The 16,605-nt window shown below is 36.9% G+C and overlaps 2 protein-coding genes across 4 annotated transcripts in view; one reads left to right on the top strand and one right to left on the bottom strand.

Annotated features, from left to right (window-relative positions):
• Positions 1–4,292, top strand: part of LOC114241183 (rho guanine nucleotide exchange factor 17) — a 162,221-nt gene extending 157,929 nt beyond the window's left edge. For all 3 annotated transcript variants that reach the window (XM_089728617.1, XM_089728616.1, XM_089728615.1), the window contains 2 exons: positions 1,339–1,509; positions 2,501–4,292. In XM_089728617.1, the coding sequence (XP_089584743.1) occupies positions 1,339–1,509; positions 2,501–2,790 (461 nt within the window). In that variant the 3' untranslated portion in view covers positions 2,791–4,292. The remainder of the gene's footprint in view (positions 1–1,338; positions 1,510–2,500) is intronic.
• Positions 4,293–6,425: 2,133 nt separating this feature from the next.
• On the bottom strand, positions 6,426–8,210 carry LOC114241256 (uncharacterized). Its single transcript, XM_028172058.2, has 2 exons — positions 8,135–8,210; positions 6,426–8,051 (listed from the first exon to the last, which is right to left on the bottom strand). Exon 2 carries the CDS (start codon positions 8,036–8,038, stop codon positions 6,557–6,559), a length of 1,482 nt encoding a protein of 493 aa, XP_028027859.2. The 5' UTR covers positions 8,039–8,051; positions 8,135–8,210; the 3' UTR covers positions 6,426–6,556.
• Between the last annotated feature and the right edge of the window lie 8,395 nt (positions 8,211–16,605).

Below are 16,605 nucleotides of genomic sequence, written 5' to 3'. Positions count from 1 at the left end.
ATTTGCATGGTGGGTGTGGTCGTAGGTAAGGCTTGAAAATGAAAAAAAAAATTTAATCGAGTGCGTCAGATTTTCTTAGGGGATCTTAAGTGAACCTTAAATAAAGCTCTCATGCAATAATCTGATTTCGATGTGACGCAAACTCACGGCCATTATTATATGAAAAAAATTTCGCCATATTGAAATACTCAAGCGCGTCAGATTAAGATAGGTATATAATAGGGTTCATCTTTATGTCCTAGACGTGCTGTCTCATAGTCTGACGATTATCTAGAGGGATTCGCCTAATCTGACAAAAAAAAAACTTTTTTTAAATCATTGACTTTCATTAATTGAAAAGCTCAGGAAATAGCGTGCAAACAAAAACGTTTGTTTTTTAAGTAAAATCCTTGTATTATTAATTTAAAAAAACTTTCTCAAAAAAACGCGGAGAGGGGAATATAGGCATTACGCAGCTGCACGCATTCAACTTTACCGACGAATTTTCGTTATTTTGGCTTGTGAAAATCGTCAGATTATATCTATATATTAATACGTGAAGCAAAAACTTTGTATCCCTTTTTACGAAAATTGCGCTGACGGAGGATTATGAAATTTTCCACACTTATAGAGAATATAGAGAAGAAGTGCACAATGCTAATATTTTTTTAAAATAATGCATAAAAGATACATTAAATCAATAAATAAAACATTACACACACTACATACCATGTATTTGACGCACACACGCATGCATACTATTTATTCTCAATCTTTTGTTCTTGACGTCTGTTGTCAAATTGAGATTAAATATTGTTTGTCTTTGCTAATATTTTTTATAGTGTAGGTAGTTTTGGCGAAATTTGTGATTATAGAAGTATAAAATACTACTACTGTGGGACCTCTAGTATTTTTTGTTATCCTTGAATTATTTCCTTCAAAATAGATAAAAAATTGTGCCACGCTCGAGAATGTCCAGATGACGTTTTTTTTCTACAACTTTGTAGCCCCTTTCTTTACGTCACTTTCAAATTGTCAGATTAGTGGAATATACAATTTTTAGCATGTAATTAACTCACCCTATCTTAATCTGACGCGCTCGAGAATTTCTGATGATCAATTTTTTTTTTTTACAAATCTTATCCTTTATTCTGGACGCGCGGCCTTATTTATGAGGTTCATATTTGGTGGAGGTGCTTAACCGGGTACAAGGTATCCCTCTGTATATTAATCTGCTGCGCTCTAGTAAATCCCGAAATTCTCGTTTTGGCCTGAAAGTTTTTTACAAATTAAGATTTCAGAAATTTCGGGAATGTTTGATTGCCGGTTGTCTGTTGATAATTCAATGTGTACTTGTAGGCTGCGATGACATAATACGTCAGCACAAGGCGGCGTGTCTCCGCGTGACGGCGCTGCTCGCTCACCGGGACATGCTCTGGGTAGGCACCAGCGCCGGCGTGCTGCTAACCGCGCCACTACTGAACGCACCCAACGCGCGGACCGGAGTCTTCACTGTTCCACAACTGACAGGTACGAAAACAACTATTGTTATTTATACTAATATTATAAAGAGGAAATATTTGCTTGTTTGCTTGTATTGAATAGGCCGAACGGCTGACGATCTCCAACACGATGGACCGACCTCATAAAATCTGTGACTCACTCCAACATAAACGATTACTCTCACTCTGCGAAACACCGTGCCATATGGCGTCGCATCGCGAGAGCATCGGTATCGCAGGATCCGACTGATGCATGACCACGACCACTCTGTCAAGAGTGTACGAATAGGAAGAATTGAATAGGCTCCGAAACTACTGAACCGATTTGAAAAATTATTTCACTGTTTGGAAGCTACACTATTCCCAAGTGAGATAGGCTATAATCTTTTTTGAAAAAAATTAGGGATCCTTACTAAAACTCCAATAATGTAAACCAAGATGTAAAGAAATTACCTAAATAAAACATTCTTTACATCGCGTGCCCCGCGAAAACTATTGATGATAGAATAAAATAATGTACTACGATTTTGTTAAACACATTGTTATTTACAATCAGTGTTGCGATAACACATGTCTAACTATTATAATTATGCCGCAATAACTGTTCTTTTATTTTTTTAAATAAAATAATTTCAAATATCGTTGACATTTTTGTTAAAGACCCGAGCGGAGCCGGAGCGGGCCGCTTGTTATCTATATTACTGGTGGTAGGACGTCTTGTGAGTCCGCACGGATAGGTACCATCATCCTGCCTATTTTTGCCGTGAAGCAGTAATGCGTTTCGGTTTGAAGGGTGGGGCAGCCGTATTAACTATACTGCGACCTTAGAGCTTATATCTCAAGGTGGGTGGCGGCATTTATGTTATAGATTTCTATGGGCTCCGGTAGCCACTTAACATCAGGTGGGCTGTGATATATGACCAAGTATCTCGATATAGATTTTACTGTCTAATGCACAAGTTAGAATTGTCTATCAAAAAACAAATTCAATAGACTTTAAGCAGTTATAATTGTTACAGGCGTCACCTACGGCCACACAGGGCACGTAAGGTTTTTGACGATAGTCGAAAATCCGGTATCGACGAAGCAGCCGCCAAAGTCCACGCAAACCTCATTAAAGACGAAAGCGTTGAGCCGACGCTCGGCCAACGCGGAGAAGCTCCAGAAACAAGCCGAAACCAGTCAAACCAACAAAGAGACCCTCGTTATCTCCGGAGGGGACGGCTACGAAGATTTCAGGAGTTCGACGATGACCGAGGACGCCGGGAGGGAGGACTCCACCAACCATCTCCTTCTCTGGAGGGTCTGAACGAATTTTACGGCCTACAGGGTTCTGTAATGACGCGACGCAGAGAAACGCTGAGAGATTTGACAGTCGACTGTCGGGCGCGCAATTCTATTAAACAAACCCGCGCGACCGCTTCGAGGAATCAGCTTTTTTTTTCCTACCTAATCTGATAGCCTTGAGAGGCTATTTCAGCGTATCCTTAACTAGTAGGTGAGCTCACGGGGTTCAAACCGGAGTGTTGCAAACATTGGCCCTAGCAAGAGTAGTGCTTCGGAGAATCTACCACCGGATCGGAAACTCGACCCACTGAGAAGATCCGGCGAGAAACTCAGTGGGCTATGTCTATGGGTTAATTTACTCGTCGAGCCCTTCGTCACAAGCGACGGGTTCGATGAGGACGGTGACCGGTGCTTGAAGTACCTAAAAGCACCGTTAATGGATCGGGAGGATCCGTAATGACGTGTTTTGGGCGACGTCGACTGTTTACCATTCGGTCCTTACGATCGGGTAGGAATCAGCGCTGTTGCACTTTCGACACGGTTTTTGTTTGTTGTGGCGGCGCACGCTATGTCGTGTTTAGCAGAATTGCGCGACCGACGTCACGGCTGCAAGTAAAGGAGCCTAACTTATAACTTAACTGTGTTTTCGTTGATGAATGTCTAGTATTCCAGCTTCTGAGTGTCGATGTGTACGCTAATTTAAAATTGTTGTATTAAATATAAACGAGTGTTGCGCTTAACCGCGTAACTGAGATTATTAAAAGTTAGTTAAGGCATTAAATGTCATATTTTATCACTATCAGAATTTGTTGAAAGGAAATCTGAACATCGTGCAGTATTATTATTAATGAAAAATTTTAAATCGTTTATCATTGCGGCCCAAGTTCGGCCGGCTACGTATCTTAGACGTTTATAGTATTCAAAATGTTTTTAGAGTCGTTTACATGTCTATTCATATCAAAGGCATAGAGTTTTGTGTCTATAATGTAATTAAATGTGAAATCGTAGTATTATAACAGGATTATTGAAATAAAGAAAATTTATTTACCTAAAGTGTTTGTTAGGTAACTGAAATTGTTCGCTAATTTCGTCTTAATATAGCTTCGATTTGGCGATGGAAGTCGGTGTTTAGAAGCTTAACATTTCCAATTTCCGCTGTAAATTCAAAGGGCTCTAATTAAAATTTTCCGTCGTATCGAAATAGTTGAAGTTGTTGAAGTTTAATTCGCAAGATAGCGTATCGAGGTGAGCAGTGAAAAACTGTTCGAAACGCGACCATAAGCCGTGAGGCAACTTAAAAACTTAGATATAGAACGTAGGTGTATAAAAATTATTCAAAATCTGTGTATCCTATGTGAACATTTATTAGAGAAAACTGTCATTGTGATTGCTCAAGAAATAATAAACGTTACCTGATCCGACAAATTGGTTAGAGCTAATCATTGAAAAAATGGTTTTTAATAGTGTATGTAGCCTGTTACACGCTATGTCTAATGAAACAGAATAAATAAATGATCACACTAACATGGCTTGAGTTTTATTTCCAAAACAGTTTGCAATGCATCGCGATAAATCAAATAATCCCAGAATCAATTTCTACTTGGCACCATGAAATCACTAAAAAGAGTATTCTCTTAGGTTTTCGAGACTTTTTAGTGAGAGCTGAAATCACTTGAGCCTTATGCTTTCGATTTGATACATTGGCATTTCAAATATAAGTTTCACTGATGATATGACAATAGACGACAGATGATTTCGTGAAAGTAACCATTTAAAGTACTTTAATGCTGAGTTTTTACCTTCAAAAACATGTATTTATATACGAAATTGATTATACTGTCAATGCTGACTACAAAAAAAACATCAATATCATGAATACAGCTCGAATTAAAATTCCCATATTATTTCCGAAGTTACGGATGTTTTACGACGGCGTGGTGAGTAGAAATATTACAGACTAGCGGCCCGCTCCGGCTCCGCTCGGGTCTTTAACAAAAATTTCAACGATATTTGACGTTGTTTTATTTTTTTAAATAAAAGAACATTTATAACGGCACAACTAAAATAGTTAGACAAATGCTGTCACGACGCTTTTTATAAATGATAATGTATTCTACAAATTCGTAGTACATTGTTTTATTCTAGCATCAATAGTTTTCGCAGGGCACGCGATGTAAAGAATATGTTAGAATTTTTTTTTTACACCATTGGGTTACATTATTGGAGTTTTAATAAGGATTCCTAATTTTTTTCAAAAAAGATAATAGCCTATATCACTCGGGAATAGTGTAGCTTCCAAACAGTGAAAGAATTTTTCAAATCGGTACAGTACTTTCGGAGCCTATTCAATACAAACAAACAAACAAATCTTTCCTCTTTATAATATTAAGTATATATTAAACAGTAAAAGTAGTTTGAATTATACAGGCTGACTGGTTGAACACTTTCCATACTCAATAACTCAACTGAACAAGGACATTTACTGGTGGTAGGACCTCTTGTGAGTCCACGCGGGTGGGTACCACCACCCTGCCTATTTCTGCCGTGAAGCAGTAATGCGTTTCGGTTTGAAGGGTGGGGCAGCCGTTGTAACTATACTTGAGACCTTAGAACTAATATCTCAAGGTGGGTGGCGCATTTACGTTGTGGATGTCTATGGGCTCCAGTCATCCTGTTTATAAGACTGTTAAAAACCGACGAAAATATTATAAATATTTAACAGCAGAGAAATCATTATATGTCACAATGTGCACGCTACCACCCGCTTTGAGACATGAGGTTTGAGTCTCAACTGTGTAGGATGACGACAATGCTACTAATGTTTGTTGCGTCAACTCAATTCTATGAAATAAGCAGAGTCCGAGCTTAGATGATCGCTACATCCAGTAATTACGGAAATTATAAAATTTACGAGCTTTTATTAGCCAATGCAAGTCTTTTATAGTTGAAATCATTCGTAAATGTGTCATTGTGTGAAAAGAAACTAATGGATTTCGTAATAAGCAAAGTATCAAGTATATTTTTCTAAAAATTGATCTCGGGACTGTATTAAACTATACTACTACATGCAGCAAATTTTATTGCAAAGCCTTAATATTTTCTAGGATTCTAATATGTAAGTCATGTGGCGTATAATCCCGAGAACTCATTATTAGCGGTCTGGACAATTACTTAATTGAAGAATAATAATTATCCAACCAAGTTTTTCTTTTCATATCTATTCTCTGGAAGCCTAAGGAACTATTCTAACTACACTATGTTTGTTGGGTGAACACATAGGGCTAAATATGAGAGAATTGCTGCAGCCGAACCAAGCAAGAGCAGTGGTTCGCAGAATCTACTACTGGATTGGAATCGCGACCCACTGAGAAGATCCGGCGAGAAACTCAGTTGCTGTCTATAGGCTAGTTTGCTCGTCGAACTCTTGGTCATAAGCGACGAGTTCAACAAGGACGGAGACCCAACTAAATACTTTCAGAGTAAAGAAGGCTTTATATATTAATTGCTGGCTGTAAATTAAAACGACCACCAATAGACGAGAATAGCTCGCCTGGCATCGATTAATTTAAGTTTAACTTTAATTTTGAACCAAACCAAACAGAGTAAAATATACAAACAAACAGGAATCTTTAAATGGAAATGAAGACAAAATGCAGTTCAACAATTTATTATTTATTGACCAGGATTCAAAATATTCTAATAGCATTATGTATTTAATTACTTACTAACAAGAATAATCAGGAATAAAATACATTTATTATTATTATTAAATCTAATCTAACATTGGATTAAGAACATTTTTCGGCAATACTGTCAATGAATTCATTTAGATGATTACCTTCGTCTGCAGAGCTTTTCTTACCTCTACTGGCAAAATACGGATCATTTTGCAATTGAGCTGCCAGTTTCTTCAAAATAGTTCGTCTATCCCTTTCGCTATCAGTAATATCTCTTTTTACTACGTCACCGTTGTTTTTTTTAAGCACCATATCAATCGCAGTACAGACTAGTTCTTTGATTTTCGAATATTGGTTACGTTGTGTTGAATTTTCATTAGTAAGATCCTTTTTTCCTCGCGCGATGTAATAAGGGTCGTTCCGGACAGATTTTACTATCTCTTCAATAGCGCCTCGTCTGTCTCTACCAGGTCGTCCTAAGTTATATTTCAGATAATATTTTTTACCGCGTGATATGTAGAAGGGGTCGTCTTCTGCAGATGATCTGCTGTTTCTTTCCAATAAGATATAATGAGGTTCGTCTGCGTATATTCGGCTATCTGATACAGTTTCAGCATTTGAAGGATTAACTGTATTTACGCTACTGCCTCCAACGTTAGATACATATGTTTTACTCATCGAGTTTCTGTTGAACAGATGTTTTAATTTACTGTCTCGACCTCGATTTAACCAAAAATTTAAACCAGCGCCCGGACTCCGTCGTAATCTCGAAAGAGTTTTTACGTCCTTCTCAACGTCGTTGATGGCATTTAAAATGGATTGTTTTAAATTTTCTTTTTTGTGGTCTTTAATAAATTCCATATCTTTTCGCCGGCCACGGCTACCCCAAAAAGGATCAACATCAGTGTTACTATCTCGGTTTGCTCGGTCTTCTAGCTGATCAAGTCTTCGACCACGATTAGCCCAAAATGGATTTTCTTCAGTTTTACCTTTGCTGCTCCAAAAAGCCTCTTCTTTCTTTCCTCTGTTTCCCCAAAAAGGGTCATTTTCTTGTCTAAGGTCTCTTTCCCATAACGGCTCAAGCATGAAACTTCTATCAAAGTCTAATGGATTGCGTCTGCCGCGATTGGCCCAGAAATTAGCTGGATGCTTCAAATCTGGTTCATTCCATAGACCAATTTTTGTTACATGGTCATAATTTTGCTGTAAATCATGTCTGTCACTTTCGACACTATGAGGTTCAGTATAGATTTCTGATGAAGAACTATCTCTTCGCCCACGTATAGCCCAAAACGGTGGTTCGTTATGAATTTTTCCATATATGGGAGCGTCTTCAATATTTTGAAGCGAATCCTCACTATTGAAATATTTTGGACGAACGATTTCTTTATTTGTCCAAAACTGTACTGTACCAAAATCGTCAGTAGACCGTTTTATTCTTTCACTTTCAAATTTAGTCTTTGTGTTATTATGTTTCTTATTCTGCTGATGTGTTCTAAGATTCTTCTTGTTATAGTTTCCTTTTCCGAATGTTAAGTCCGACGTAATTAATATCAAAAACAGTACAATCAATTGAATCGTTTTATTTTCCATCTTTTTTTTTTATCTAAAAAAACAAAGATCAGTTAATGAACGAAAACTATCCCAATGAGGAAAACGATTTAATATAGCATATTTAATTAAACTCACGTTTGGTAACTGTGTTTGAATCAATACATGCTTCCCCACAATGTCAGTAACGGCCTCTCCAAGTCAGCTTTGCGTCTGAGAAATAAAGGGTAGGCCGCATCCTTTATAAAGGAACAACCCACTTCTCCAGGGGCTGCACGTAATGTGTTATTTTTTTGTAGTTGACATTCACTGCTCTGGGGACTGACCGTTATTAAATTAAAACAATGCTAGTTGGGTATTGCTTTGGACTTCTGGTGCGCTGCCTAGATAAGGTGCAGTTTTTCTTATTCATACGATTTATTTATTTCATTCAATCGATTTGAAAGTGAGAATATTTGTCACGATTCCAGAATGTATGGAATAACAAAAAACGAAATTAATTTGATTTCTTCAAGATGCGTTTTTGGCAACGGAACTCTAGCATTTTAAAAACAAAAAGGGAGAATTTTCTTTATCAGGTTTCATCTATGTTTGTTTGTCTTTGAATACTGATAAGATTGTGTGTGTGGTTTATGACCCGAAACTATGTTCCAAATAATTTTTTCCACATTTTCTTATTTAGTGCAGTTTTTTAATGTTTTTTCGAATCATCCTTTATATAATAAAGACATAGGCCCAGTTTAAATTTGTGCTTACTTTTATGATCTGCAGTATCTATGTTTTCAAGGTCTCAGCTAGAAATGTATACAAATTTTGATTTGTTCACTCTATGCAGTTTTTTACGTTCATTTTCATTCATACATACCAACTTATATTTAAATTGTTGTCTGGGCGTTCTTAAGCCATTCGATCTCATTGTTATAAAACTCGGTACAGTTGTTGTTGGTATTTTAGAAAAGGTTTCTATTACGACACCAATAGAACCACATGTAACAGGGTCTAGGTCATACATTTAGCAATAATCTTAACAAAACTGTCACTCTTAGAAGAGCAACCGGGTCGACGGTGTATCGTGTCCGATCTGGCAGGCAATTTCTGGCCCAGCGAGGTATCCCGGGACCGCAGCGGCACGGCCTGGGCTCGTTCAGAGCCTACAAAAGAATATGATGTTCAAAGATCTGTCAAGTTAGTTCTAAGACACAAATTTGACAGCCCTATCCTGTTCTGCATAATAATATACAGTTACATAGATGTTCCAATGAATATTTGATTTATAACATGCATAATAAAGGCAATATCCGAAGATCAAGAGTGATTTTTTGTCTATAAATATATATATCTTTTAGGATGGACGTACACATCACAAATAGGTCATAGTAATATTAATATGAAAAATATCGCTTAAAATCATAAAATACATATTGCAGTCATTTGAAGTGCATATTTTGCTTTGAAGGGACGTGCAGAACGTACCTACGTATTTTAGCCTTTCAGAACTAATTCTGATATATGCCATAAACACATCCCACTGAGTTTCTCGTCGGATCTTCTCAGTGACTCAGTGCCTATTTCTGCCGTGAAGCAGTAATGCGTTTCGGTTTGAAGGGTATGGCAGCCGTTGTAACTATACTTGAGACCTTAGAACTTATATCTCAAGATGGATGGTACATTTACGCTGTAGATGTCTATGGGCTCCAGTAACCACTTAACACCAGGTGGGCTGTGAGCTCGTCCACCCATCTAAGCAATAAAAGAAGAAAAAAAGTGAGTCGCGATTCCGATCCGATGGTAGATTCTGCGAAGCACTAAACTGGCTGTTAACAAAATTTCTCTGGTTGAGCCGATGAGCTGTTCTACCCGTCTGCGCCTAACTGTAATACTTTCTTAGGCTACCAAATTAGCGAATTGGTGAGACAAAAATGATATTATAACACAACGAAGGTCAAACCTTAATAAGACGAAAAAATATACTAATAGTCATGCAGAGGATTGCGAAATTCTGCCAAACCATGCTGAAGTCTATGGGCGACGGTAACCACTGTAGGCAGCGGCTTGGCTCTGCCCCTGGCATTGCTGAAGTCCATGGGCGACGGTAACCACTCACCATCAGGTGGGCCGTATGCTCGTCAGCCTACAAGAGCAATAAAAAAAAAACTAGGATGCTGCCTATTTATGCGGCGGCGCATTCTGATTTGAAGTGAGCCATAGCTGTTACACAGTAAATACAGTTGAGTCTCTGAGGTTGATGTCTATGGACTCCTGTGGATACCCAATGGGTCGTGATATCATTTTTTCCATCTCTGCAATAAGAATTAAAAACCTTTTGTCTCTGATTGATCTCTGATCTTTGAGATTAGTAACAGATGGCCTCCCTTCCTTCATTTCCACGTCTTCCAAGAAGCTGGAATCGGTTCCATAATTTTATGAAGCATCAATCACTTTGGCATTGAACAATGGCTTGGGAGCTTTCAAATTTTACTTTGAAAATCAAATTAATTCACGAATGTTTTTTTTTGTAATATAATATAAGGGCTATTATACATAATACAAATAATAAAATACCTAAATAATTTTATACATGTATGTACTAGTTTGTGTATGTAAGTCCGTACATTTGTCCCATTGTTCACTTCTACCGCGTTTTTTCGAATATAATGAAACGAAAAAAGCCTATTTCGAAAATAGAAAATGAAAATGACTCTAGAAAAATCCCGTTAAATAGAGAGAGAAAAACCAATGTATTTATAGAATTTAGTCTGTGAGAGAATGAGATAAAAACACTTTTGAAGTTTTCATTTCTACACACATATTTTTCATAGCGTTTCAAAAATCGTTTCTCAGTTGAATCTTAGACGTTTACATACTTACTTAGAGCTTACTAAAACTCTGTACCTCAATAAGCATTACACGGTTTTGTTGAAACTAAGCCTGATATTATAGTAGTAAAATGTCCTTTAGCTTTAACGGCCGTCTGGTGTAGTGGTAAGTGACATGGTCACTACACAAGGGGGTCGCGGGTTCGAATCCCGCCAAGGGAAGATATTTGTATGATAAATATAAATGTCTTTTCCAGGGTTATGGATGTATATTAAATATATGTATGTGTATAATAAAAATCTTACATTTATTTCCGTTATCTGGTACCTGTAACACAAGTTCTTTACGAACTTATCATGGGACCAGTTAACGTGTAATAATAAGCCGATACCATTCTCACGGTATATATCCTGTACATCCTGACTCATTGATTTCTCGCTATGACTTAATAAGAGATTTAATGAAATTAATGTCAGATATGACGGATATTTATAAAGCATGTGTAATGTCTAGAGTGATGACTCCTAAGATAATTTCTCAATATTAGAAGTTATGTTAAGGACACTTCCAAGGTCCTTGAGATAACCAAAAAAGTCAAGAAATGTGGATGTTTGCCAACCATTTGGAACAGTCGAAAATATAAACACAGAATGAATTAACGTTTCAGCGCGAGCTCTCATGTGTCCTACTATCATTGATAACTTAGTTTTATCTTTTCATATATAATTGTCTAGAGACAGACAGAGAATCTACAGAATAAACTGCTTCTTCTTTAACCGTAACACTCTTGATAGAGTGGTTGTGGTTATCACTTCAATTGTTGGTGCCAAGCTTCTCAACACGCCGCCACTCTTGTCTGAGGTGGCTATTGAGTGACTTGCGGTTCAGGGAAAGGTTGAGGGTACCAGGCTACAAGGAAGATCGGCTATGAGGTGGACTGATCAAATAAAAGCAGCGGTAAATGGCTCATCATCGCTACATGAAACTGTTAGAAAAGTTAAAAAACTGCCTAAAATTCCAGCTAACTTTATTTAATACAGTTTCTGAAAAATAGAACCTTCATCTTAACGCTTAAGAACAAGACGTTCGTTTTTCGTTGCCTTGATTACATTGGACACAAACAGCTGTGGGGGGAAGCACGGGGTGATTGGACGTTGTGTGAAATAATTTTTAATTTTGCTTAATTTCTGTTCATTTATTAACTATTTTGTCCAATCCTACCGACTATCCGATTTTCAAACTGAAACACGATATTCGTATGCCAAATTTTGTAGGACTATTGCGTGATAATTTATATTTAACGAGTATTTATTTATAACAATAATCTTTTATTCTAGGAATTTCAAGAGAAGAATTTTAAGGAATTTCACTGTTGCAATTTTAATGTAACTATAATAAATTTGTCAAAAAAAACTGTTGATCTTTTGTGACTTGAGAACTACTTTTAATTAGAGAAGCGTCGCAAACAAAATAGTATTTTCAATTTAACTACTGCTATTAATTTTCATTTTCTGAAGCAATAACCCTTATTGTAACTAGAATGTCAATATTCTTCCATATAAATAATATTTTAATGAATTCCGATTATATAAGAAGCTATTACATATTTACATATTGTTTTTATTGGCTATCCGAAGTGGGCCTAGGAATGAAGTATTGTCAAGTGTGATGTTCAAATCGACCAACTTCCATCCAGCAGTGTTATACAGATATTTTACACGCATAATATCTTATACCTTTAAACGAGCAATCCTTGTATATATATAATCTGAATCTCGGAAACGGCTCCAACGATTTTCATAAAATTTAGTATACAGGGGATTTCGGGGGCGATAAATCGATCTAGCTACGATTTATTTTCAGAAAATGTTGTTTTATTCGTGTTTTCAATAATCAACTCTTCCCGACATCTATTGACGAATAATAATACTATTTTTCTTAATTGAGGGCAACTAACCGCTTTAAAGACACAACAAAATAGGGTTATCAAAAAAAAAAACAGTCATCATCTAGTGTATATTTAAACAATGTTATTATCACAGCATATTTTAAAATGATGGCAGTCGTGTCTATGCTTCAACGGAACTCAACTTCTCTACTGCCCCCGATGCCAAAAAAAAATTTCGTTTTCTTCCCACATTTTAATAACTGTACAAGAGACCTGGGTCTACCTACACACAACACCAGCGTGCCTACAATAATAAGATTGCCCGTGTTCACATTACTCGCTCCGGTAAATATTGCTCCAGGCGAAAGTATAAATAGTTGACTTTTCTATTTCTAAGGACCATTCGCATTCACATCGTCCTTCAGAAGAGAGACTCGATGTGGAAAATTTTTAACGCGAAAATAACTGACTGAATCATTTTTACCAGGGAAAATGAAAATATTACCAATTTGGTGGTAAGTGTTTGCCGTTACGGATTTGACAAATGCGTTGTGGCACTTTTATTTCAGTCCAATCCTTTAAAAAAAGTGTAATAACATCACGATTTCACACGGAATGCACGAGAGAACCAGTTTTGTAATATCTTAAAATTTTCAGTTGGTCAAGTGGACAGGGAAGTAATTAACAAAACATAAATTGTGAATATATTTCACAATAAAAGACTAGAGCATATCATGTTGAAAACCGAAACCCATCAATCTATTAATTCGAATGGGTGATTTCCAACTATTTGTATTCTGAAGCAACTAAGTCATGTCCTGCATTGACATATGTCCTGACATGACTTATGTCTTATTTAATAACTAAGTAATTTACTAAGTTTCAAAATGATGAGCAGAGTCGTTGTGAGTTTTTTTTTTTATGATTGTAGGATTACTGTTGGCCCGGAGGCCTTTCTAGTTTCACCGGGACCGGTGGACGAGCAAAGGCTCAGTCAGGAGGGGGGTTGTGAGTTAGTATATAGACTGTTTGTGGATATACCTTGACCATTGAACATTGATTGACTGAGTCAACAGTCCACAACAAGACAAGGTGATTATGTCCATTACTCATTACAACAAATCGATTCAAAACGATTTCCGGCTATAAAACGGGTATGCGATTGTAGACATATCAATCTACCATCATTTTGCCTATTTTTGTAACCTGACAGATTTAAGGGTAGGATCGATGTAGCAAGGTTGAGATTAAAATTTCGATCTCATATTTCATGGTCGGTCATGGAATTTACGTTATGATGTTTATAACTAATAGACAACAACTCTAACCACTTCATTCTAGATAGTCAGCCCTTCTGCGATCTTAATGTCACCGAATCCCTATCTTAAAATTAAATAGTGCTGGTAAGTATCACCAGAATCTTATACTGATTAGTTTAAAGGTCACGGAAATTAAAGCTGAATGAAGTGAATGACTTCCAAGAACAGAACTTTTCAAAAGGGAGTTTTTCGGTAAATTGACGATGTTTTTTTTTATTGCTTAGATCGGTGGACGAGCTCAGCCCACCTGGCGTTAAGTGGTTACCGGAGCCCATAGACATCTGCAACGTAAATGCGCCGCCCACCTTGAGATATAAGTTCTAAGGTCTCAGTATAGTTATAACGGCTGCCCTACCCTTCAGACCGAAACGCATTACTGCTTCACGGCAGAAATAGGCAGGGCGGTGGTACCTACCCGCACGGACTCACAAGAGGTCCTACCACCAGTAATAACGCAAATTATAATTTTGCGGGTTTGATTTTTATTACACGATGTTATTCCTTCACCGTGGAATGTGTTGAATTTCATCCAAAAAATAATTTCATGTTACCGTTTGCCAGATTTGGGGCTTATTAAAGCTGCAAACGTGATGTTTAATCAGTCGACGGGCCCTCATTGACAGCGCTGTAGTAATCTACAAAATTAATCGATTAAAAAAATGTCCATGAGATATCGAAAATACACACGACAAACAATCCACGTCCCACAATTACAAAGTTGTAAATGAAAACGTTTGAAATAAGCACACGATTATGACCACGTAACTGCCGTACACTAAAGATTTATTGAATTTCAAACAGCTTAAAAATAAACCGTGCTTCGCCACAGAAATACACTGTGCGCGTGTAATTTGTTTATTTTGGTCGAAACTTCGGTTAGAATTTACGACAAGTGCCCCGTTCCCAAAATAAAATTATCATTTATTTATCAGAACTTTATATATAAAATTTTATTCGGACGTCTCCCAATATTTGGTTCAAGGAAAGATTTAATAATGAAATCAACGAATTATAATTTCGGAAAAGCTTGCGTGGGGCAATATTTTGCGATTTCTCCCCGTAACTGAAAATAACGTAATCCGTCCATCTATGCAAAAAAAAACTCAATATCGCTAACATAGCTAAATAGAGTGACAAGTAAAATACAAAAAAAAAATCATCATCATGAAGTACATAGTTCTTTTATTTTGAAATTCATTCGTGGACACATCTTGGGTACATACGTACCCAAGATTGAATTCTACCCACTAAGAAAAATTGTGTAAACTGAGTGAGAAAAAAAACCTAGTGAAATTTTATTTCTTAGATATGTTGGCGAAATCAAGGCCCACCTGGTGTTAAGTGGTTACCGGAGCCCATAGACATTTACGACGTAAATACCTCCACCAACCTTGAGACATGAGTTCTAAGTTCTCACTTTTAACAGTACAACGGCTGCCCCGCCCTTCAAACCGAAACGCATTACTGCTTCACGGCATAAATAAGCAGGGCGGTGGTACCTACCAGTGCGGACCCACAAGACTTCCTACCACCGGTAAGTTTCGAATTCCGGCATAGTGAGATAACTCTAAGCAAGATTAGCGAGCACCTGACCTCTTAGTCCATGGCTAAGTTTAATTGATTTTAGTATTATTTTGTAAAATACATGTCTTAATTTCTCGTTGTACTGTATTCTCCGAAGAAAAGTAGTTTGCACTTAAATTATCCACAGCATTTATTAAGCACTTAGGGATTCTCTCACTGTGAAGCTCACGCTCTCAAGTCAAATTATCTGTCGGATCTCAAGATACTTTTAATTATTCATGGGAGAAAAGATATGAAAATGACATTAAACTATACATTTATAAAAAATTTAGATGGCATACTGTTAAAAATTTAGTTTGTATCCAATAAAAAGAGACCCCGGTATTCAGGCACTGCTGTGAAATTGTTATGTACATTTTGTTATTCCAAATTCGATTAAAAATGTATTTTGTATTTCTATAATTAGCTTCTATAAATATTCTAGGATAAATTGTGCACAAGCAGAAACATTGTTATCAACGATTTCCTTGAAATTGGTTGAATTTATAACAAGCAGAATCGGATCAAAGGATAAACAAGAGAAACAATTAATGCTTACTCAGAAACCTAAAATGATTGCTCGAGTCTTCACAACCCGCTTGAGTTTCCAAACAGTTCAACCCATTATAATTCTAGGTGCATCTAGACAAATATTTACAGGACTTAAGTTACGCCGACTATATGTGTACGTAATTACGTAATTACCACCACAGAAGTAGTAATGCGTTTCGGTTAGAAGGGTGAGGCAGCCGTTGTACTGTTAAAACTGAGACCTTGTAACTCAATTGTAGATGTCTACGGGCTTCGGTAACAACTTAGCACCGGGTGGCCCGTGATCTCGTCCTCCCGTCTAAGTAATAAAAAAGTGTATAAAAAATTGAGTTTCCATTTATTTGTTCTATCTGAATGGAACTACAGTCAAAAAACTAAGTCGACCCCGGAATCCGAAATCCGATTTAAGGAAAGATCCATTTTAATAATAATCCATATTAAGCTATAAATTTTAATCTTAAACAAAACAC

The sequence above is a fragment of the Bombyx mandarina genome, chromosome 07 (assembly GCF_030267445.1).
Source record: "Bombyx mandarina strain Sakado chromosome 07, ASM3026744v2".
Lineage (NCBI taxonomy): Eukaryota > Metazoa > Arthropoda > Insecta > Lepidoptera > Bombycidae > Bombyx > Bombyx mandarina.
Note: the sequence above shows the minus strand (reverse complement) of the source record. Positions and strands in the feature narration are given on the sequence as shown.

Bases quoted from the DNA above. Each gene is read 5' to 3' on its own strand.
- LOC114241256 (XM_028172058.2), bottom strand. From the start codon at position 8,038: ATGGAAAATAAAACGATTCAATTGATTGTACTGTTTTTGATATTAATT.